General features: G+C 35.0%; 3 protein-coding genes across 3 annotated transcripts in view; all 3 read left to right on the top strand.

Moving 5' to 3' along the window:
* LOC127845915 (uncharacterized) overlaps positions 1–24,265 on the top strand; it is a 462,977-nt gene that overhangs the window by 386,228 nt on the left and 52,484 nt on the right. The window lies entirely within an intron of this gene.
* Positions 1–24,265, top strand: part of LOC127845424 (uncharacterized) — a 564,768-nt gene that overhangs the window by 313,496 nt on the left and 227,007 nt on the right. The gene's annotated exons all lie outside the window — the stretch shown is intronic.
* Positions 1–24,265, top strand: part of LOC127845416 (uncharacterized) — a 577,557-nt gene that overhangs the window by 302,018 nt on the left and 251,274 nt on the right. The window contains exon 3 of the mRNA XM_052376315.1: positions 15,745–15,903. Within this exon, the coding sequence (XP_052232275.1) occupies positions 15,745–15,903 (159 nt within the window). The remainder of the gene's footprint in view (positions 1–15,744; positions 15,904–24,265) is intronic.

The raw sequence follows: 24,265 nt of genomic DNA on the forward strand, positions 1-24,265 counted from the left end.
TCATCATACCGGTACGAAAATTTTACAAAAATTCATTCACATTTCGTCCAGAAAAGCCATCCGAAATAATGATAAAAAGGTAAACAAAACAAAGCAGTGTAAATTATTTTTTACGTAAAAAAAGCATTCTAAAAAGTGTATTATACGGAGTAGCGTTGTTACATGGGAGCATTCATTCGATGCTTTTGAACAGATTATCGTTGAATTAATTGCGCACAGCTGTAAATGTTTCGTTCGATTCTGATTTGAGCATTATTTGTAATCCGAATTTCGGAAATACGCTTCCAAATTTGAATGCTAACGCGACAATAAAAAATTATAGCGTCAAATAAAAAGTGCTTTATCCTTTGTCTCAATAAAAAGCGCGCGAAAATTATACAGACATGTAGAACGTCGCATGGAAAGTATGGGTGTATTTTGTGTTGTATAAAAACGGGAACATCACGTCAGCTGAATTACGCGTGTTCAGTGGGAAAAACGCCCCGGTTGGACGTTATTTCATCACATCTTTAAATAGTAACAATTGCAAAAATGTATTTGATACTTAAGAAAATTTGCAAATGTTTGTGTTTCTTATTATTCTTGAGCACATTTATAGTAAATATTTACCAGAATTTGCTTTAAAATTGGAATTTATGGGATTATTGGGTAATTGGCAAGTTATAATTTTGGAACAAGTTAGCAATATATTGCGATATATTGCAATACGGGTTTTTGAACTGACAATATATTGCAATACGGTTTTTGGCGTATTGTTGCAGCACTATCGCTAATGCATTGATTTTCTCTTTGTTTGTAGGTTATTCCATTGATTGCTAAAAGGTGGTAACTATTGAGTTGATAATTGCATTTAATATTCACAGTTGTATTCTTGTTGCGTTGACATTCTAAACAATGTTTACCAGTAATTATGGACCAAATCGGCAGAGTGACATTCACACATGTTAATCCCTTTTGTCAAAACACCGCAGACAGCAGTCTGCACAATAGGTCAGTAGACAAGCTTTGCGTGTTTTCATAACGTCAAACACTTAAAATCCAGTTCCGCCCAGATGTCTTCTGTAATCAGTTTACTGTACAATTAGTGTTAAAATAATTATTCTAATAAAATACCGTAACGATAAAGATTCGGCGTGTTCGATTTGAAATTATTTTAGATGTAATATCAACTTATTCGCGATATAATTTCGTTAATAAATACCAAAGAAGCTTTTAACCGAAATCAACAAATTCAATGTTCTCTGCGCTACAAAGTTTGTATCAAAAAAATCAATACACGCACGCTTTGCAGGAGTATACATTGTACCTTAAACTTGTACATTGCAGCATAATTTTCGCGCGCTTTTGTCGGGAAACACACATGATGACTGTATATTGGAAGCATTTGTAAACATCGTGTTAACAATTAAAAATCGTAGTGTGTTTCGGATTACTAATTATTATTCTCATTTGGAAATTTTACGGAACATTTATTCTTGTGTCATATGTGCTATGATTTAAATATTAATTTGTCAAATGTATTAAAAAACATAATTTTTATACGTATTAATTTTCTATACAATTATCTTTTTTATACATGTACTACAGTATTTAAGCAATTTATTATAACAATGTTTTTATTTTTTGGCATGCCCAGTAGCACACTGCTAACGCGGCGTTGCGCGGTGATCACTGATAAGAACGGAAAGTGTCTGCATTTACCGACTAGCCTAAAGTAATACACGCCGCGGGAATTAACGAACGCGGCGTAACGCCGAGCGTTTTATCAAGTTCACCTCGCTCTTCCAACGCCGCGTGAACACTCGCTAGCAGAAAAAAACCAGCGGAGGGAGCGCGTTTTTTGGGGAAAACGCGTGGAGTGTACTGTATAATTATCCATGATGTCACCATGGCAGAGTATTATTCCGTGTACACATGTAGCATAAAGTCGGTTATTTTGACAGTCGTCAAATTCCAACACAATTTTCATAAATCATTTGCAGTAACTGCACTTTTCCCGGCACTTTTAGATTATGTAACGATTTCGTCACTTAATTATGACGTATGTTAATATATGATGTCACAGTATCATCTTGGTCGATCAAGCAACATATAAAAACAGTCATGTTTCTGCATTTTTCTCGCTACTGATTGATAACCATTTATGTACAAGAATGACATTTATCATTCCCATTTCGGTACTGATACTTTCAAATCTATATGCATTTATATACAAGCAAATTTCTGATTTCATTACCCATATCTATACTTAGATGCTGAAAAGCATACCCATATTTATAATTTTAGTCGAAAAACACACCCCAAAAAATCGGCACACCCCTGTATACCGTATATAGGAAGTTAACGCCCCAGGTCTGGAGTGCACCTAATTACATTCAGAGTTATTCATTATTCAAAGATTGAAGGGAGGTATATAGGAGTTGGCTTAAGATTGTCCGTGTTAAGTTTCCAAATTATAAATTGGCGTCTGATATTATTTTACACTTATACTTGATTTCAACAATAACTCACTTGATGATCAGTACAGTTACACACGTTATGGACATGACAGTTACTTAGATTATTAAAATTAAAGTCACACAATTTATGGACATGACAGTCACTTAGGTTATGGACGTTAAAGTCACACGTCACACCTGTGTTATGGACATGACAGTTGGCCAGTTTAATAAAATTAAAGTCACACAATTAATGGACATAATAGTCACTTAGGTTATGGACGTTAAAGTCACACATGTTATGGACATGGCAGTTTAATAAAATTAAAGTCACACAATTTATGGGCATGACAGTCACACAACTTACGGACATTACAGTTACTTAGATTATTAACATTAAAGTCTCAAAATTTATGGATATTACAGTCACTTAGGTTATGGACGTTAAAGTCATACAAGTTATAGACATAACAGTTACTTAGTTTAATAAAATTTAAGTCACACAATTTATGGACATGACAGTCACTTAGATTATGGACAATTAAGTCACACAACTTATGGACATTACAGTGACACAACTTATGGTCATTACAGTTACTTAAATTATTAACATTAAAGTCACACAATTTATGGACATGACAGTCCCTTAGGTTATGGACAATTAAGTCACACAACTTACGGACATTACAGTGACACAACTTACGGTCATTACAGTTACTTAGATTATTAACATTAAAGTCACACAATTTATGGTCATGACAGCCACTTAGGTTATGGACAATTAAGTCACACAACTTACGGACATTACAGTGACACAACTTACAGTCATTACAGTTACTTAGATTATTAACATTAAAGGCACACAATTTATGGACATGACAGTCCCTTAGGTTATGGACAATTAAGTCACACAACTTACGGACATTACAGTGACACAACTTACAGTCATTACAGTTACTTAGATTATTAACATTAAAGTCACACAATTTATGGACATGACAGTCACTTAGGTTATGGATGTTAAAGTCACACAAATTATGGACATGCCAGTTACATAGTTTAATAAAATTAAAGTCCCACAATTTATGGACATGACAGCCACTTAGGTTATGGACAATTAAGTCACACAACTTACGGACATTACAGTCACACAAGTAAGGGACATGCCAGTTACTAAGTTTATTAATATTAAAGTCACACAATTTATTGACATGACAGTCCCTTAGGTTATGGACAATTAAGTCACACAACTTACGGACATTACAGTGACACAACTTACGGTCATTACAGTTACTTAGAATATTAACATTAAAGTCACACAATTTATGGACATGACAGTCACATAGGTTATGGACAATTAAGTCACACAACTTTTGGACATTACAGTGACACAACTTACGGTCATTACAGTTACTTAGATTTTTAACATTAAAGTCACACAATTTATGGACATGACAGTCACTTAGGTGATGGACGTTAAAGTCACACAAATTATGGACATGCCAGTTACATAGTTTAATAAAGTTAAAGTCACACAATTTATGGACATGACAGCCACTTAGGTTATGGACAATTAAGTCACACTACTTACGGACATTACATTCACACAAGTTAGGGACATGTCAGTTACTTAGTTTATTAATATTAAAGTTACACAATTTATGGACACGACAGTCACTTAGGTTATGGACGTTAAAGTCACACAAGTTATGGACATGACAGTTTCATAGTTTAAAAATTGAAGTCACGCAATTTATGGACATGACAGTCACTTATGTTATGGACAAATAAGTCACACAACTTATGGACATGACAGTCACACAAGTTATGGACATTCCAGTTAATTAGATTATTAATATTAAAGTCACGCAATTTATGGACATGACAGTCACTTATGTTATGGACAATTAAGTCACACAACTTACGGACATGACAGTCACACAAGTTATGGACATGACAGTTACTTAGATTATTGACATTAAAGTCTCACAATTTATGGACTTGGCAGTCACTAAGGTTATGGACAGTTAAGTCACACAACTTTTGGACATTATAGTCACACAAGTTATGGACATGACAGTTGCTAGATTGTTATTAAAGACACATTAGCAATAGGGATAAAAAATACACAAGTGATGTAGTTCATATACACAAATCATGCCTATTAATGACACAAAAAGTCATATAATCAAATATAAAAAAAAATTCATTTCAGTGGCTTTACAGAAACAACCAAAGAACTTGGAGGCCTTCTTAAATGATGTTCAGTATTACAAACTGACTAAAATAAATTGAAAATCCACAACATTTACTGCAAAGTAACACGTTTTTAAACTATTCATTTTTCTTTGATTTCAATTCAAAATGTGTGTACAAACATATTAACAATTTTGGCTTTACCTATAGGCATAATGTTTGTGTGTGTGATTATTTTCACCTTCTCTGTGTTTTTGATTTTATAATTCATTAGTCTGCACATCATTGACCGAAACACTGGCATTTTATTATTTTTTGTTAATGATTTTATCCCTTCAAATCAGAATGTAGGTCAAGATACATCACCCACAGCCAGTAAATAGGTGTGCTCCTCATCAGGTCAAGATACATCGCCCACAGCTGGTCAAGAGGTGTGCTCATCAGGAGGTCAAGATTCATCACCCACAGCCAGTCAAGAGGTTCGGTCTTCAGCACATAAAGAAACATCAACCAGTCAGTCAAGAGGTTTGGCCATCAGAACGTCAAGATACATTACCCACAGCCAGTCAAGAGGTTTGCTCATCGGCAGGTCAAGATACATCACCCACTGCTAGTCAAGAGGTTTGGCCATCAGCACATAAAGATACATCCCCTACAGCCAGTCAAGAGGTTTGCTCATCAGAACGTCAAGATACATCACACACAGTCAGTCAGGAGGTGAACCTTAGGAAACAACTGCAACATTGAGCCAGGTAAAGATTATATCTCGTACTTTGTGGGTTTGGAACTCATTTAAATTTAACAGTGGATTATTAGGCTCGGATTGAAGGATCGGGGGTATATTGTTTTTCGCCTGTCTGTCTGTCATTCTGTTGAAAACTTTAAACTTGGTTAAACTTTTGCAATAATGAATAACTTTTGTAATATTGAAGATAACAAATTGATCAAATATATGGCTTCAAAGCGTCGTTGAAACTTTAACCTTGGTCATATCTTTTGAAATATTGAAGATGGCAACTTGATATTTGGCATGCATGTGTATCTCATAGAGCTGCACATTTTGAGTGATGAAAGGTCAAGGTCATCCTTCCAGGTCAAATGTCAAATATATGGCCTCAAAGCGGCGCAATAGGGGTCATTGTGTTTCTGACAAACACATCTTTTGTTTATTTTTTATTTTTTTAAGCACAATACACAATTTCTTAGACTTATGAATGCAGGAACTTTTCTTTTAAGCCAGAATGACTTTTCACCTTCCCATATTAAATGAATTACACAATAACAAGCCTTCCTATCAGCCCAAAAAGTAATGAGAACCAAAGTGCAGTTCATTAAACAATGATTGATGATTGCAATTTCTGATCATAATATTATTTTCAGGTGATAAACTTGAAACCAAACAAGCTACAATGGCTGTGTAGCCACCTGGGTCATACAACGTGAGTGCGCTTGGACCACTACAGGCAAATGTCTGGCTTCATTGAAAGAGTCAAAATCAGCAAAGTATTGCTGATGCAAGACATGGACCTTACAGAAAAGTTTGTAGGAAAGAGCCTTGATGAAATTGGGAGCATTCCTTTTGAAGGTATTTTTGATGATTTTTAGCTCTGCTGTTTTCGGAGAAAACCCGAGTTATTGTCACAGCCAGCTCGTTGTTCAGCGTCTGCTGTCTACCGTCCGCCTGGTGCTAAAACCTTGACAATTTGCTCTGTTATCAAAGTGCTTCCACCTACAACTTTAAAACTTCATATTTAGATGCACCTTGAGTTTTACATGCCACACCCATTTTTGGGTCACAAGGTCAAAGGTCAAGGTCACTGTGACCTTCAAAAAAATTAAAATCTGACAAGCTTTCATTTATTCAATACTGCATCCGCAGCCGAGCGTTGGCACCCTTTATACGGTGATCTTGTTTTAGTCAATTATAATTAAATTAGATTCAGTGTTCTAATGGTATAAAAATTATAAACTAAAAGCACATTTAACTATTTAATATAATGATTGAATAATACAAGTTTTGTAAGTACCAGATTTAGCAGTTAAATGCAAAATGTTAATGTTTTTCTAGGACAACACATGTATGTGTATATTTTTCTTTCATAAATGTCTTATATTTAAAAATATATATAAATTTTCTTAGCACTGATTTTGACTATTTGTTGATGATAAAGTGATTTGATATTGGTCTCAACTGTTATTTTTCCGAGGGCAGTCGTATTCGCCCAAGGCAGAGGGCCAATAAGACTGACCCGAGGACAAATAACAGGGCCAATTTAAAACACTTACTTATTAATGATGTTATTTAAATATCTACATGTATGTATAACATTTCACATTTACTTTCTTATTTAATACTAGAATAGATTCAGACTGACTTAAAACAAAATGGCATTTCCCGGAGTTTCTTGCTGAAATCTATATTATTGTTTGGACCTACCTTATCAGCCAATCAAATAATTAAATTTGCAGGCTGTATATCTATATCCCTTTTCAACCCATAGTGGCCCTGCTATAATGTAGACTGTTGTTTTATTGTACATGGCAGATGCTTGATTATGACATTGATGAAATCCGATAAATATGTAGGTGCATTTACTGTTAACAGTACACATTGTAAACAGTTGATGAATGTTTTCAGACATTCTAACATCTGGTCCAGAGAAATGTGGTAATGAAAATAGAGCAGAAAGTCAACCAGAAGTCGATGCTGAGCACACATTAGTCTTGAAGGTCAAGCAGAAGTCGATGCTGAGCACACAAGTCTTGATGCCCCAGATGGCTATGGGTAAGTTAAATTTAAAAAAAATGAAACAATGTACTTTAATATCCCCATTGGAGATCAATGTTTTTTAGCTGAGTTGCGCTTTCCAGTGTTTTTACTTTTCTTACTTTTTCGAATGGCTTTCTAAGATCTCAGTACTACTTTTCAGCGCACCTGATTACAAAATGCTCATTGTGAGCATAGAGAAAACTTATTTTCTGATAGAGCAAGAACTAGGGCTTAGATATTTGATGTGAAACTTGTCTATTAGACAATAGGTTGCGTTTTGGTAATGCTTTGGAAATTTATGCTGAACAAGCTCATCTGAGAAAACCAAAATAGCAGAATCCTCGGTGTCCTTTTGATTTAATTATCGCCACTGTAGTGTGTGTTGTCAGAAATAAGGACTACCGGTATACATTTTGTAATAAGTTTTGAATTAGTGTTGCTTGCTTCTATTTGAATAATATTCTTTGTAACTTTTTCAGAAGCATGGACGAAGATGACCACACTATATCAAATGGGGATGAAGAGGAATTTGAGGGAAAGAGAAAAAGGAAGCCCCCCCCAAAAAGGCTGCAAACGTCAGAAATTCACAGAGGTAGAAACGGGGGAAATAAAAAATTACTTTAGTTAATATCTAAAAAGTGGAATTTGTCCGCGGAAACAGCAGGTTGAAGATGCCAAACAGAAAAGTCGTAAGAAAACTGGGCAAATATGGAAAAGGTCAAACGACAAGATAATTAAGAAAATTAGTGTAATGAATCATAAGAAAAAATAAAAACATGTTGTTTACTACCAGTACTCGGATGGAACATTATAAGAATACCTTCGAGGGACATTGAAAAGTTTATGCAACAGTGACTTGGCAAATATGGGTGATGTTTGTATGCAAGTGGTAATTTTTGTGTGTGCATTTTATTTGTTGAATTGAAACTTTACTATGTATATGTCTAAAGGTGGAAAAGATTCTGGTATATTATCAAATAAGGTTAAAAATGCTAATACAAAAGCTTAGATACAATATTTTCCTTTTTGCTTCATCGATGCTTTTGGAATGTACCTTATTTATTTTGTTATATACCTGATTTCAGTTTACAAATAATATAAGTAAAATTTAAGGTATATAATAAAAACACTTGTTATGAACATAAGGTCACAAATGAATTTTAGAAGCAAGCTCTATTTGTAACTACTTAGGAAGAAACATTTTTCCAAATAGATTCTTTTTTCTCCTGTGGTTTTTCTTAGATTCACAACTTTTGTTATTTAAAAAAAAGAGATTGTGTGTCCTTTCCAAAAGTTGCTTATAATATGTAACTTAAGCTGCCATATGTATGGTCCAAACTTGAAGAAAATATTTTGGCAAGACCAATATGGAATCTGGGCCATGTGGATCCAAAAGCTAGAATGTGTGCAAAAATTTACAAAAATAATTGTAAATATGCTTGAAGACACATTTTTGATCCATTTTTTTTTTTCAAGATAATATCAAGTTTGACAAATCTTGAGGAAACTTTGTAAGAATTGTCTAGACATTTTTAGTTTGAAATTGTTAGTTCAAAAAACATATGCACACACCCTAAGCATGTTTTTTGTTATACAGTTACTGGTTTGTAATATTTTAAAAGGACGAGGCAGTTGAATAAAACACTGACAATTAGTTTTTTCTGATGGGAATGTTTACCAGTATGATTATTGTCATGCCGCTGGGATTGAGCTCGATATAGTTGCCACAATTGCACTTGCGTGTCTGTATGTACTTTGGTTTAGGTTTTGGGTCAGGATTGCTTGTCCAGGCTGTATCACCCTTATGCATTGACACTTTGTTTTTAAATAACTTGGCATAATTGTTAAACACCATTAGCCGGTGTGCAACACGAAAGATCCAGGTCTCTAGCTCAAAGGTCAAGGTCACACTTCAAATATCGTCAAATATAGATCCGTTGTATGGGTTCTGCGAGTTTGACAGTCCCACTACACAAAAAAAAAAACACATGTCCAACACACGGGTGTACGTTAATGCGGCGATTAGAAAGCCTGGTGTTCATTGGCTCGTCGTTTTCATAAACAGGCTTCTGATTGCCTCATATATAGTCGCTCAAGTCGATATAAGAGTTCAAAGGTCAAAAATTAGCATTATACACCTTGTCCAGTCTCTATCTCCCTTATGCATTGACACTTTCTTAAATAACTTGGCATAATTGTTCAACACCATGAGCCGGTGTGCAACACGAAAGATCCAGGTCTCTAGCTCAAAGGTCAAGGTCACAGTTCAAATATCGTCAAATATAAATCTGTTGTATGGGTTCTGCGAGTTTGAAAGTCCCACTACACAAAAAGCCACATGTCCAACACGCGGGTGTACGCGCATGTGTCGATCAGAAAGCTTGGTGTTCATTGGCTCGTCGTTTTCATAAGCAGGCTTCTGATTGCCTCAGATATAGTCGCTCAAGTCGATATAAGAGTTCAAAGGTCAAAAATTAACATTATACACCTTGTCCGGTCTGTATCTCCCTTATGCACTGACACTTTTTAAAAAATATTTTTGCATAATTGTTAAACACCATGAGCCGGTGTGCATCACGAAAGATCCAGGTCTCGCTCAAAGGTCAAGGTCACACTTCAAATATCATCAAATATAAATCCGTTGCATGGGTTCTGCGAGTTTGACAGTCCCACTACACAAAAAAGCCACATGGTCCAACACACAGGTGTACGCGCATGTGTCTGTTAGAAAACCTGGTGTTCATTGGCTCGTCGTTTTCATGAACAGGCTTCTGATTGCCTCAGATATAGTCGCTCAAGTCGATATAAGAGTTCAAAGGTCAAAAATTAGCATTATACACCTTGTCCGGTCTATATCTCCCTTATGCATTGACACATTTTTTAAACAATTTCTTGTTGGTTTTTGTCAGGTTTTTTTAATTATTAATTGTGTCTGTGTGCAAACAGGATACCAACTTTGCTTTATTGACACTGGGCTCGACAGGCATCTAGTTCTGAAGTTCATGTCACGTGTGTGTATAGGTAAATGGAGATATATTTTATACATATTAACTGTCTATACATGTTGTAGATAGGATTTATACTGAGTCTGTAAAAGAATACGACATTAAATTTCAATATTTGTTTGACTTTCCCTAGGTGTCGTTAAGCTCAACTTTTCAAAGAAAATGAGAGCTATTGTACCCTCCGCGGCATTTGCTGTGGTTAATTTTTTTTATAAATCACAAATAACTTTTGGAAAATGTTATTTGTATTTGTCAATGTTAGTTTTTCATTACAAAAGCTTAAATTACAAAACTTCAATGTACTGAAAAGTACGTGTGATCTGAGATTATACTCTGTAATAACTTGAACATATTGAAAATAAACATGTGATCTGAGCAAATATGTGACAAGTATTCAGAAAAAGTTGACCAGCGCTGTCCTCGGACAGCCCTCGTTTTTAATTCTTTTATTTTGTTCCATTTAGTTCTGCTGCAGTAAAATCCATTTGCGAACATAGTTAAATCTGATATTTACTAATCTTTACACTCTTCCTACAGAGACGGATATTTTAGTTTAAGAATAAGGTCATATTTTTTTCAGTAACATTTTAATTATATCTTTCTTTGATGACCCACAATAATTGATGTTAGGTTCATATTAGTGACATTCCACAACCATTTTGTTAATCTTATGCTATTAAAGTTTGTCCAGTATGCCTGCATTTTGTCATTTACTGGTTTGCAACATTGTTTTGAATAGACCAATGATGCACATTACTTCTGACCATTTTATCTTGCAGGCAAAATATCCACTATATGTCTTTACATACACCTCTGAAAAATAAAAAATGTGTACATAAAAAATGTGTAGTTTTAAGTCATGTTGTGTAAATGTACCTGAATGTAATGTATGTTGAATTGGTGGGTAACCATGGTCTTGGTGTGTGATGCTTTACCGGGTATGTGGTTTTGTATGGCTGAAGTGAGAAAGAGAAGAAATTACATTATAAAGTGTTGCCATTTTTAATGTGTGAATCCAGTTAGTTGTGGTTAAGCGCAATTTGATGCACAATGCGGATCATTTCATTTATAATATTTTTGAACATGATAAAGGAAATTTATGTCAATATTCCTTTTGGGGAAAGTGATTACAATGAGTGAAATTTTCTACATTCAAAGAATAGGTGTTGTATTGTTTCTTTAGAGCACTAGCATAGATTGCAAATACTTGATTGTATTAGTTTACATTTATAAAAGTAGGCATTTGTGACAGTTATTTGATACGATATGTTTTTATTAAACATTTCTAACATATGTGTCATTTGTTGGTACATGTATTTGTGTTAAATACATAGTTTTCCAGTGGAGTTGTAACTCTTAATTTGACATAATATGATCCCACAATTTATTGGGTGAAAAGACACGCAGTGATATAGACACAGAAGTCTGAAAAACACACAATGTATCATTCGTTAGAAACAAAAATGAAAAGACCCACAATACGATTTTGATAGTCCCACAAATTAATAGACACACAATGTATCATTCGTGAGCCCGTCCGTCCGTGCACAATTTTTGTCCGGGCTATTTCTCCGCAATTAATGACCGGAATTCAATTAAACTTTATGGGAATCTTCACTACCAAGAGGAGATATGCATATTAACAGCCGGTTCTGGTCAGATGATTTTTCACAGAGTTATGGCCCTTTGAAATGTTCCATTAACTGTATATATAGTGCAATTCTTGTCCGGGCTATTTCTCAGCAACTATATTATGACCGAAATTCAATGAAGCTTTATGGGAAGCTTTACTACCTTGAGCAGATGCGCATGTTATTTGTGGGTTCTGGTTAGATGATTTATTTAGAGAGTAATGGCCCTTTGAAATTTTTAAGTTGCTAAACCATCCATCGTATTATTTTGTCAAAAGTTATGCCCCTCAAGACATTTCCTTTTATCTGAATATATAGTGCAATTTTGTAAAGAAGAAACTTTGGGGAGCATCACCCGTCTCCGACGGTTTCTTGTTGTTTTATTTGGTCCGTTGTGTGTTGTCAACATGTATCTTGTTAACACTCTAGAGGCCACATTTACTTCTTATCTTGATGAAACTTGATAACAACATTTGTCCCATTGATGTATCAGATGAGTTCAAAACAGGGTCAGGTGATTTCATATAATAGGTCGCTAGGTCTAATTAAAGATACAGCTAGATAACATTCTAGAAGTCACATTTTAAGCCCATCCTAATGCAACTTGGTTTGAACATTTTTTGTATAATATCTTTGCAGAAGTTGAAAACGGTTCTGGTCACTTGAAAAACATTGATGACAGGTGGGGGGGGGGGGGGGGGGCGGGGCAGTTTTCCTTATATGCCTTTAATGAAACTTTATTTAGACTCTAGAAGTTACATTTTTAAGTCCAATCTATATGAAACTTTGTCAGAACATTTGTTCTTATGATATCCCGGCAGAGTTTGAAAATGGTTGCAGTTTGTTGCAAAACATGGCCACCCTTAGGCATGGCAGTAGTAACCTTTTGAACGTTCTTGAAGTCATTTTTTGGTCCAATCTTCATGAAACATGGTCAGAACAATTATTGTTCGAATGATTTCTCAGCCAAGTTTAAAATATAACCTAATGTGCCCAAAACATTGCAAAAACATTGCTTCCAGGGGGCGTGAATGTTTTTCATATGTGGCTATACTGAATTTAAATTTGAAAAAAATTGTCGCCATTTAAGAAAATTTGCCGCATATTGAGATGATGGCATTTGGCAAGGAAACCCCTGATTGAAACTTTGTAAATACTAATTTTTGCATATTTTTAGCCCAATTTTCATGTTATTCACTAAAAATATTCAGTATTTGCCTATTTATTTTAGCTCTATTGCATCAAAGGCTTAAGGCTTACTGAAACTCTCTTGAGTTGGTTTATTGGGTAGAACCAGTACTTGTACTTGGTGGCTTTGGGGGAGATCCGTGACCCTCTGGTTGCTAGGTAGACACCATACGAACTACGCCATGGTGACCTATATTTGTTCTTATGATATCTCAACTTAGTTGGAAAACGTTCAGGTCTCTTTAAAATATGGCTGGCTACCAGTCAATGTGTTAGTTTAGCTCATAATTTGGCCAATTGCAACCATTTAACTTTAAAAATATTTCCTATGGAAGTGTAAGATTGAAGTTGATTTTGATAATGATGTGATACTGCCTAGTGATGGATGAAAAAAAATTAACAACAACCCAAATTTCTATTGATATTGAACTACTAAAATGAAGTATTTTAATTACTTAAGATTATTATAATTATTTTTCCAAAATATCCCTTTGTGCGTATATATATCACATAATTATATATTGTTGCAGTAATTATATATTATGATAACTATTGTATGGTTTTACAGTAACATTTAACAATTTTATTTGTCTTTTCTAACAATCATGTGTAATATTACTAAATGTGTGCCCTTTGTTGATTTTTAGCTCTGCTGTGTTTGTAGAAAACACGAGGTTTTGTCATGGCCTGCTCGTCGTGTCCGTCGTCGTGTAGTGTCGTCCACATCGTGCTTAAACCTTAACATTTTGTCAAAATCAAAGTGCTTCAATCTACAACTTTGAAACTTCGTATGTAGCTGCAGCTTGATTAGTTCTACACGCCACACCCATTTTTGGGTCACTAGTTCAAAGGTCAAGGTCACTGTGACCTCTAACAAAATAATTCTAACAAGCTTTCATTTATTCAAAACTGCACCCGCAGCCAAATGTGGCACCCGTTATGCGGTGCTCTTGTTCATGCCCCTAAAAGGTACATATAGCAGTCTCACTGTCTGTCCATCTGTCTGTCCACCCTTCTCTTTTCCGGATTTTTTTTTACGAAACACATTAAGATATTGAGTTGATTTTTGGTATGTGACTCCGACTCAGGGCTATAGATAATTTTTGGGGTATATTGGGTTTTTCACCCCCTGTTTTGACAACAATAGGGTTTTTGTAAATTCAATAGAGTTTTATAAAAAAAAATTACCCCTTACTTTTGAGCTTAATTGGGTTTTTCACCCCCGGTTTTTAACCTCAATTGGGTAATTTAGGGAATGACATATATAATATAATACAAATCTACTAAGGTTACTATATTATTTATACAAATGGAATTCAAAAAGGTCCCTGTACGTAACAACAAACAATTACTGAATTTCTGATCAAAGTTCATTCATTTTTGCGTTGGATAAGGCCGAGTTCGTGAAAATAGCTGCACAATTGATGCAGTTATGGCTGTTCAAAACGATGCATCCCGTTTTCGGGTCATTTTGAGTTGAATATCTTGAAAATGAAAGTAGAAATTGGACGGTTCTACGAATAATTACGATAATACCCCAAAGATTGATAACGGCTGGAAAGACTGCCTTCTTTTCTTCATAGGACGGCATATAAACTATCTGGTACATTTTTGTATGGAAAATAAACAGTATAAAAAATACGCCCGGTGTTCTTAAGAATTGCCTTTTTGATGCACGTTTTTTTACGGGAATTACGTTATTAAATTTGTATTTGCGTTTTTGTACGCTTTATTTTGAATTTTATTACGTTTTTGTTTATTTTAATTGCGTAATAACGCAAATACGCTTGTTATCTATAGCCCTGCCACCTACAAGACCTACAGATGAAGTGTAAAATGCGTTCTTGTCTTTTGATGTTTGACGAAGATACAGGCCTTTGACTGATCTAAATTTGTGCCAAGGAAAGCTTTGAAGGGAAATTTGTTTTATTTATCATTTGGCAGGTTCAAGGTCATTTTTGACAAGGAAAGTAATATTTTTTAAATGGATATAATCCAAGGTAGGAGCTTCTATTAATAGAAAGTAAAAGGCATGGAGATTTGAGACAAAAGTGCATATAAAATTTTCTCTATATTAACCGTTTTGCAGATGTTTTTTATGCAACGCTTTAAGATATCGAGCTGAGTTTTGGTATGTGAGTCTACCTACATGACATTCAGATGAAGTGTAAAATTCGTTCCCATGCGTTGATATTTGGCAAATTTATAGGCCTGGGACTTGGAAATTATTTCCATAGATAATAACCATTTTCTGGAGTATATTTTTACGCAACTTTCAGATATTGAGCTGATTTTTGGTATTTGAATCTAACTACATGATTTACAGATGAAGTGTGCATTTCGTTGTGATTCATTGATTTTTGGCTAAGTTATGGGCCTTGTTTTCTCTTAAATAGCTGCTTTGGGACTTCAAAGCGCAGTAAGGGGCATTGTGTTTCAAAAAACACAGCTCTTGTTTTTTGTTATTTTACATATTGTGTATTTATAAGTAAACATTGGTCTCTTTTTTTGTATAGGCTCGTGAATTGCGGAATGAAATCTGTCACCCGCCTTCATTGGAAATCTCAGACCAGAAGCTCCAGGAATATTTGACGACGCTGATCAAACTGCTGAGTGATTCAAAGTGCCTTGCGCAAGATAAGGAGGCCAACACTGCGGTTTTAAAATTAGATGAGGTATTATGTTAGCGGAGCATTAGTTTTATTTTGTGGTAGTAAAACCTTTTATTATACGCCCATTACCATTCGTAATGGGGACTATATAGGAGTCACTTTGTCGGTCTGTCTGTCTGTCCCGAAATGTCCTGCAGTCTTCACCAAACTTGGTCAGAAGTTGTATCTAGATAATGTCTAGGTCACATTTGAATATGGGTCATGCCGGGTCAAAAACTAGGTCACGGGGTCACTTAGTGCGTTTTTAATTGAAAGTTTGTCCGGACCATAAATGTGTCATTTATAGTTAGATTTTAAAATGATTTGGTACATTTGTTCACCATCATGGGACATTGTGTCTTGTGTAAAAAGTATGTCGATATCTCAAAAATCAAGGTCACACTTGCAGGACAATGGTCAAATGCTTGTCCGGACCATAACTTGTCATTTAATGTGAGATTTTAAAATCATTTGGCAAATTTGTTTAACATCATTAGACGGTGTTTCTCGCAAACGAATTACGTCAATATCTCCAAGGTCAAGGTCAAACTTCGAGTTTAAAGAACAAAAATGGCCATACATGAGCTTGTCCGGGCCATAACTATGCCATTCATTGTGAGATTTTATAATCATTTGGTGCATTTGTTCACCATCATTGCACAGTGTGTTGCGTGAAAGAATTAGGTTGATATGTCCAAGATCACACTTTGAGTTCAAAGGTAAAAAATGGCCATAATATTAGATAAGCTTGTCCGGGCCATAATGATGTCGTTAATTGTGAGATTTAAAAATCATTTGGCACATTTGTTCGCCATCATTAGAAGGTGTGTCGCGCGAAAGAATTACGTTGATATCTCCAAGGTAAAAATCACACTTTTAGTTCAAAGGTAAAAAATGGCCATAAATGAGCTTGTCCAAGCCATAACTATGTCGTTCATCGTGAGATTTAAAAAAATCATTTGGCACATTTGTTCACCATGATTGAACAGTGTGTTGCGCGAAAGAATTACGTTGATATCTCCAAAGTCAAGGTCACACTTTTAGTTCAAAGGTCAAAAATGGCATAAATGATCTTGTCTGGGCCATAACAATGTCATTCATTGTGAGATTTTAAAATGACTCTGTACATTAATTTTGTTCACAGGCATTGGAGGGCGTGTCATGTGAAAGAATTCAATAGTTCAACGGTCAAAATGGCTATAAATGATAAACTAATTCTTAAAAATTGCCATAAATTAGATTCTCTTGTTTTGTGAAGACAGCATGCAAAATAGTCTGTGTCAATGCGGCACGTGGGGGTATACGTCATGTCTGTGACAAAGCTCTAGTTTATCTTTTCATTGGGTTCTACCCACTTAACTCTAATTTGCTCTTTTTTCTTTACACATCGCACCAGCATTATTTATTTTTCCAGTCACATTAAAGAAACAAAATACCACATGTTTGAGTCATACTTAGGGGTCAACTGTCAAACATTGACATGATTCAGATAGTTAATTGAGCTCTCTGGACAATATGCTTGACATGCTGCTGATAAGAATCTAGTTGAAAATACATTTATTATAAAAATTTATTTTTAGGTCATCAAAATTAATTCATTGATTTTTGTAACCATTCTTTTTTAAAACCTATAAAAACTGGTTGTTAAAACCAGTTTGGATAAAAAAGTTTACTTAGAATTTATTGAAGTGACATTTTGTGAATCTAATGTTAAGTTGCCAAAAAATTATGTTATACCATCTCCATACACTAGGCTTACTTGTACACATTTTGCAATGTTTGCAATGGTATTTTGTCAAAATGTGTGGTTTTCTACAATAAAAATACACTTGGAGACTTTTCTAATGCAACACTTTTCAAATTTGAATGTCTCAGTTATGAGTTAAGATTATGACTCTAAATCAATCAAAGTACTTCAAAATCACTTCGGCATATTACGCAGGCCTGCAGTTATACGTATGATATATTTGTACGCATGTAGATGTTTACTTGTGTCAAACTTTTTCTTTATTTAACATGTATTAATCAAAGTACTGAAAGTACTGGTTTCACGATGCTTCTGAAGAGGATGGATATATAGAGGATATTTGTTGGATTCGGTGGAATATCCATTTTCCCAGAAAAAACAGCGAAACATATTGATATTTTCACTGTTTATTTTTCACTGTTTGAAACAGTGAAATACCAGTTTATTTCACTGATGTTTCTTTATAAATCACCAGAAAGCATAAAATAAATAAGCATCCATTTAAGTTAATCTACATCACCGCAATTGTGTAATTTTTAGCATAGGTGCGTTTACGCACCTATGCTTATGGTATATACCACATTTCGAAAATCCACATCCATCGGTTGCCCTTTATGAAGCCTTACCTGATCAAAAATCAGACGAAATATCTATATAATTTAGTATATGGTCATTCTTACAATTTTTTTTTGGAAACGTTTTTCTAACGTTTTCTTCCAAGAATATTGCTGACACCGTTTTTAGTGAATTTTTCTAAGACCGTTTTATGTCAAAAAATCTTCTAACCTAAAACAAATTTCGTTCGTAAAACAATTCTATCTGCACTATAAATCTCAATCTCCTACGCAGTGGCCTCCCTTATACTAGAAGTTACTGACCGGGCGAAGCAAGGGAAGTAACTGCTGTGAGGAGTTTCTATAAAAATCTGCATTCAGAAATCTGTATTCAGAACTCAATCTGTTGTGCACGTCTGCATCTAACGCTTACCACAAGTTTTACGACAAATTCTTGACGCAGACAAATAGGGTAGCGTCTATTTTCATTTGTGAAAAGAATAGAGAAAAGAATCGATACAGATCTGTCCGTGCTTAAATTTTGAAAGGCTTGGGTAATTATTTTTCATAAGCGTTTCAAACACTGATGTAAATGGAAAGATTATCTATTTAAATAGTCGGTAATTGTTTGAAATTATTGATTTGAGAAATTCGCGGATGGCGATATCGAACTACATTATACCACGTGACGCCATTCTTCCCTGTATCTTGCACCTATGCTTTTAACGCCATCGGGGCTCTCGTTATTGCTTGTCATTTATCCGCAGGTCAATAGTTAATGATTGTGGTGCAATCGTTTTCATTCTTGGACACTGCACTCCCTTCAATGAGATTTATTTACCTAAATATCTCATATTTGAACTTACAATTCTTTTGGGAGTAATGGTTCAGACAACTGGATAAAACAGCAACAATATGCTAACCCATTATTTTTCGAGGAACATAATTGAGAATTCCTGTGCTAGCCCCCAATCACAGTATGTTGGGGTATAATAATAGTCAAATTTTGTTTTTCTTCTCAAAAGATTGTCGTAGATTATAAGTTGAGGAATATATCATCCAAGACTACAACTTTCAGAAAGCCATTTTTTTCATTTATTTTTATTGATAAACAAAATTTTGTAACAATCTATACTATACATAGATAGCTTTAACAGCACAATGTGGCTCACCTGAAACTGATTGTTTCCTAGTGGTGTTAACTAATTTTTCATGAAGATCTAGAAAAAAAAGGCATTGTGAGTATGAACAAACTATTTGCGTCCAACAGATCTAGTTGAGCCTTGTTACCGAGTTCCTACTTTTATTTATTTGAACATTCTGATCAACTGCCATGAAGATCAGGTAAAAAATGAGAGGGTTAACATAGATTTTAATGATTTTAGTTATTGATCAAATGCTTGGAAGCATATCACCCACTTTGGAACGTGACCTGTTAATCACAGAGACTAGACCTTGTGACCTAAATGTTGAATATGCTACTTTCAAGCTTGACTTTGAAATCATTTAAAATAATGTTCTAACCAATTTACAAGTGGATCAAAGAGAGAATGTGACCACTAAAGTATTAACAGACCTTTTCTTATATTTGACCTAGTGCCCTAATTTTTGATAGAATATGAAACCCAAAATGACATAGAGGTGACTAGTTTCATAAGAATCTGGCAAAGAGGTGACACCCAAATTTAAGCATTGTAAAATGATATCTTATGTGTTCACAATAATCTTTGGATAAAATACAACAGACAAAGAGTGATAACAAAAGCTCACCTTGTCACATCATAACAAGTGAGCAAAATAACCAAATCTATGACATCATATAATTGCTCAGTTACTTCCAATAACAATAAAATGTTACTTTTGAAACAAATACAATACCTTCCCTTTCTTACTACAGGCTGTTCTAAAACAAGATAGCCCTGTATCGCTCACCCAAAACTCCTTCTATAGTGTCAAAAACTTGTGTATGATTTGACTTAGTTGTAACCTAGCTTTAGCCTGCACATGACCAACTTGCAAATTCAGCTTTTGATTTGATTAAGATGGACATTGTAAGCAATTTTCATGAAAAGCAGGAAGATAATGTTACCTGTAGAAAGGTAAAGGAAGTTTTCTATATTTTGACCTAATGACCTAGTTTTTGACAAACTACCAAATTTCAAACTGAAACTTTATTTCATCTAGATAACATTCTGTCCAATTTTCATGAAGATCTGGAAGAAAATGTGACCTCTGGAGTGTTCACTAACCTTTTCTGTGATTTGGTTTGTTGACCTAGTTTGGACCACATATGACCTACTTTCAAACTTAACCTAGAATTGACCGAGATGAACATTTACCAACATAAGACAAACAAGGGCTGTTTGTAAAACATGCATGCCCCCCATATGGACTGTCAGTTGTAGTGGTAGCCATTGTGTTAATTCATTTTTACTGTTATGAGTCACTGTGACCTTGACCTTCGACCAAGTGACCTGAAAATCAAAAAGGGTTACCAGTCATGATCAATGTACCTATGAAGTTTAATGGTCCTAGGCGTAAGCATTTTTGAGTTATCATCCGGATACTATTTGACTGTTTTGAGTCACTTTGACCTTGACCTTTGACCTAGTGACCTAAACATCAATAGGGGTAATCTGCAAGTCATGATCAATGTACCTATGAAGTTTCATGATCCTAGACTTAAGCATTCTTGAATTATCATCCGGAAATCATTAAACTGTTTTGACTCACTGTGACCTTGACCTTTTACCTAATGACCTGAACATCAATAGGGGCCATATGCCAGTCATGATCAATGTACCTATGTAGTTTCATGATCCTAGGCCTAAGCATTCTAGTCACTGTGACCTTAACCTTTTATCTAGTGACCTGAGAATCAATAGGGTTCATCTGCCAGTCATGATCAATGTACCTATGAAGTTTCATGATCCTAGGCCTAAGCGTTCTTGAGTTATTATCCAGAAACCATCTGGTGGACGGACCGACTGACGGACTGACCGACATGTGCTAAACAATATACCCCGAACAAGCCACATAAGAAATGCAGCATAACACATTCTAAAAGTAAAATACCAGGGTTTTTTTTCAGAGAAAGGGGAAGACGCTGGACGCTGGGTGAAAGGGGAAAAAAAGAGTGCGAAAGAGAGATATTAGGGGAAAAAATAAAAACTGTTCATTTCAATGTCTATAACTCGTCAAAAGAGACTTGTCTCTGTCCTTTTTGTTCTTAAACACATTTAACAGGTATTAAAGTCAAAGTCCTTAATAAAGTTGCAGGTGTAGATCTAATAATGGGAAATGTTGTCAACTATATTTTTGTACTGGGGCCGGGGGACGATGTCAATTTTGTGATTTCAATTTCATGATGAATGGGTTGACGATCTTGATTTGCTACAGTATTGGAAGGGAAAGGAGCGGCAGCTGCCGATTGTCTACTTTCACTTTCACAATGTTCGATGTTGATTACCTCGGAATCCTGCTGGGTTATAACGGTTTTCGATGATTCTTTCTTAAAAAATGCCTCGATGCGTTCAGTATCTTCCGAGTTCGAATGTTTTATTTTGTTTGTGAAAGAACGCTTATTGTGAGACATTTTTTTCTGTTTTCACGTTTATACCTCGGCTTGCACATAGCCTGGATGAAAATTCGACTGGTTTCCGGTAATTAATTGACGAAACACCCTTCTCGCGCAAGACCGGTATCCAGTAAAATAGTCACATGATTATTACGATTAGTTGCCCAGTTTACATGACGTTATTTAAGAGCTATATTTAGAATAACTGGGATTCCCAGATGTTGTGTGTTCGTCTGGAGAGAGAGAGAGCGCGAATTCGTTGTACATGGTGCAAATTGGATAATTGTCAAATGCCCCAAGGAAAAATAAACATTTCTTTGAGTGAAAATATTATATTTTGGTGAAAAATGATATTTTTGGTGGGGAAATTGTATTTTAAGGGGAAAAATTCTGGTAGGGGAAGACGCCGAATATCGGCGTCACTTTCTTAGTAAAAAAAACCCCTGAATACATCTGTGCAATGATATCTTTTCTTCAAATGGTAAGATGAACAAACAAGAGGGCCTGAAAGGCCCAAAGTCGTTCACCTGGGATAACAAGATATTATTGGGACAAATATTGTGACCAAAATTCATGAAGATCGGAAAATAAATGTGAACTCGCGAGTGTTAACAATGTTTTACTATAGCAATATAAGGAAAAATGCCCCACCCCCTGGCAGCCATGTTTTTCAACCAATTGTAACCATTTTCGAAATGATCAAAGATATCATTGAGACTTATATTCTGGCCAAATTTTATGAAGATTGGAATATAAATGTGGCATCCACAGAGTTAAAAAGGCAAATGTTGACGGCTCACGACAGCCATAAAGCGATCACAAAAGCTCACCATGAGCACGTTGTGTGATTACACTCAATGTGTTCAAATTTTTCTCACAGGCTTTGCCATTGACCTTTATAGTATGGATGGCTTTGTTATTATTTATTGCTATCATGTACCTGCAATATTGTGTGTAATGTTTACAATACACAAAGCATATGACATAAATAGACTAATTGAGCTTATAATAATTTGATTACTATAGCCAGGTCAATTACATGTAAGGACTTAAACAAACATTTTTGTTGTCCTGATTTCATGAAGACTTGAGATATTTATGCACATAGAGTTTCAAGATATGGGACTATCCACAAATAAAAAGTATTTTTGATCTGTGTTATGCAGGCTCTTTTTCCATGACTGTCAAAGTGAAATTTCCATGTGAAAAGGATGTCATTTTTTTAATTCAACCATTGTGTATAAAGTACGGTTCTGCATTTAATTTGCCATTTTGATAGGAGATAACCAGGGTGACAGAGAAAAGGGATATGCATTTGAGATCTGGTCAGGACATTATATAAAAGTGGTTATATTTTAAAATGTTTAATTACCACATGACCACGGACTCTAGATCTCCGTGACATGACTAAGGTTCTAAATGAATCTAGTATGAACATTTGAACTTTATCTTTTTAAAACAATAAAAAAATAATATTTGATGTACAAATTTAATCTACCGATGTGTACAGATACTACTCAACATATATTTGACTGTATTGAATGTAGGAACTAGTTAAAATATCCATTAGAAAAATAGATCAGGATATGAAATATTCATTGCCTGAAGCAAAGACCCTGGTGCTATGTTTATATATCTTTAAGCGCACTGATTAAAGAAGTAAAACCATACATTGAGACAACAGAGGTAAAATCATCCCCTCTGAACTATAATTATGTATCATATCTTTTTATCTAGATCTGGATAGGTACACAGCAGGATGTTTAGGTGTGCGCGCTGTGGGAGAGATATAGGAGTTACTTATATATATTTAATTTAATTCACTGAAATTCATCACTGAAATTACAGTATGATCTCATTTGATATAGATGTACATGATTGTATCAAGCAAAATATATTAAATAATTATCAGTATTTGAGTCACTGTGACCTTGACCTTTGACCTAGTGACCTGAAAATCATTAGGGGTCATCTGCGAGTCATGATCAATGTACCTATGAAGTTTCATGATCCTAGGCATAAACGTTGTTGAGTTATCATCCGGAAACCATTTTACTATTTCAGGTCACCATGATCTTAACCTTTGACCTAGTGACCTGAAATTCAATAGGGATCATCTTCGAGTCATGATCAATGTATCCATGAAGTTTCATGATCCTAGGCATAAGCGTTCTTGAGTTATCAGCCGGAAACCATTTAACTATTTCGGGTCACCGTGACCTTGACCTTTGACCTAGTGATCTCAAAAGGGGTCTGCGAGTCATGATCAATGTACCTATGAAGTTTCATGATCCTAGACGTAAGCTTTCTTGTGTTATCATCCGGAAACCATTTTACTGTGTCAAGTCACCATGACCTTGACCTTTTACCTAGTGACCTGAAAGTCAATAGGGGTCATCTGCGAGTCATGATCAATGTACCTAAGAAGTTTCATAATCATAGGCGTAAGCATTCTTGAGTTATCATCTGGAAACTAATTTTTCAAAGTTGAGTCACTGTGACCTTGAC

This window comes from Dreissena polymorpha, chromosome 9 (genome assembly GCF_020536995.1).
Source record: "Dreissena polymorpha isolate Duluth1 chromosome 9, UMN_Dpol_1.0, whole genome shotgun sequence".
In the NCBI taxonomy this organism is placed as follows: domain Eukaryota; kingdom Metazoa; phylum Mollusca; class Bivalvia; order Myida; family Dreissenidae; genus Dreissena; species Dreissena polymorpha.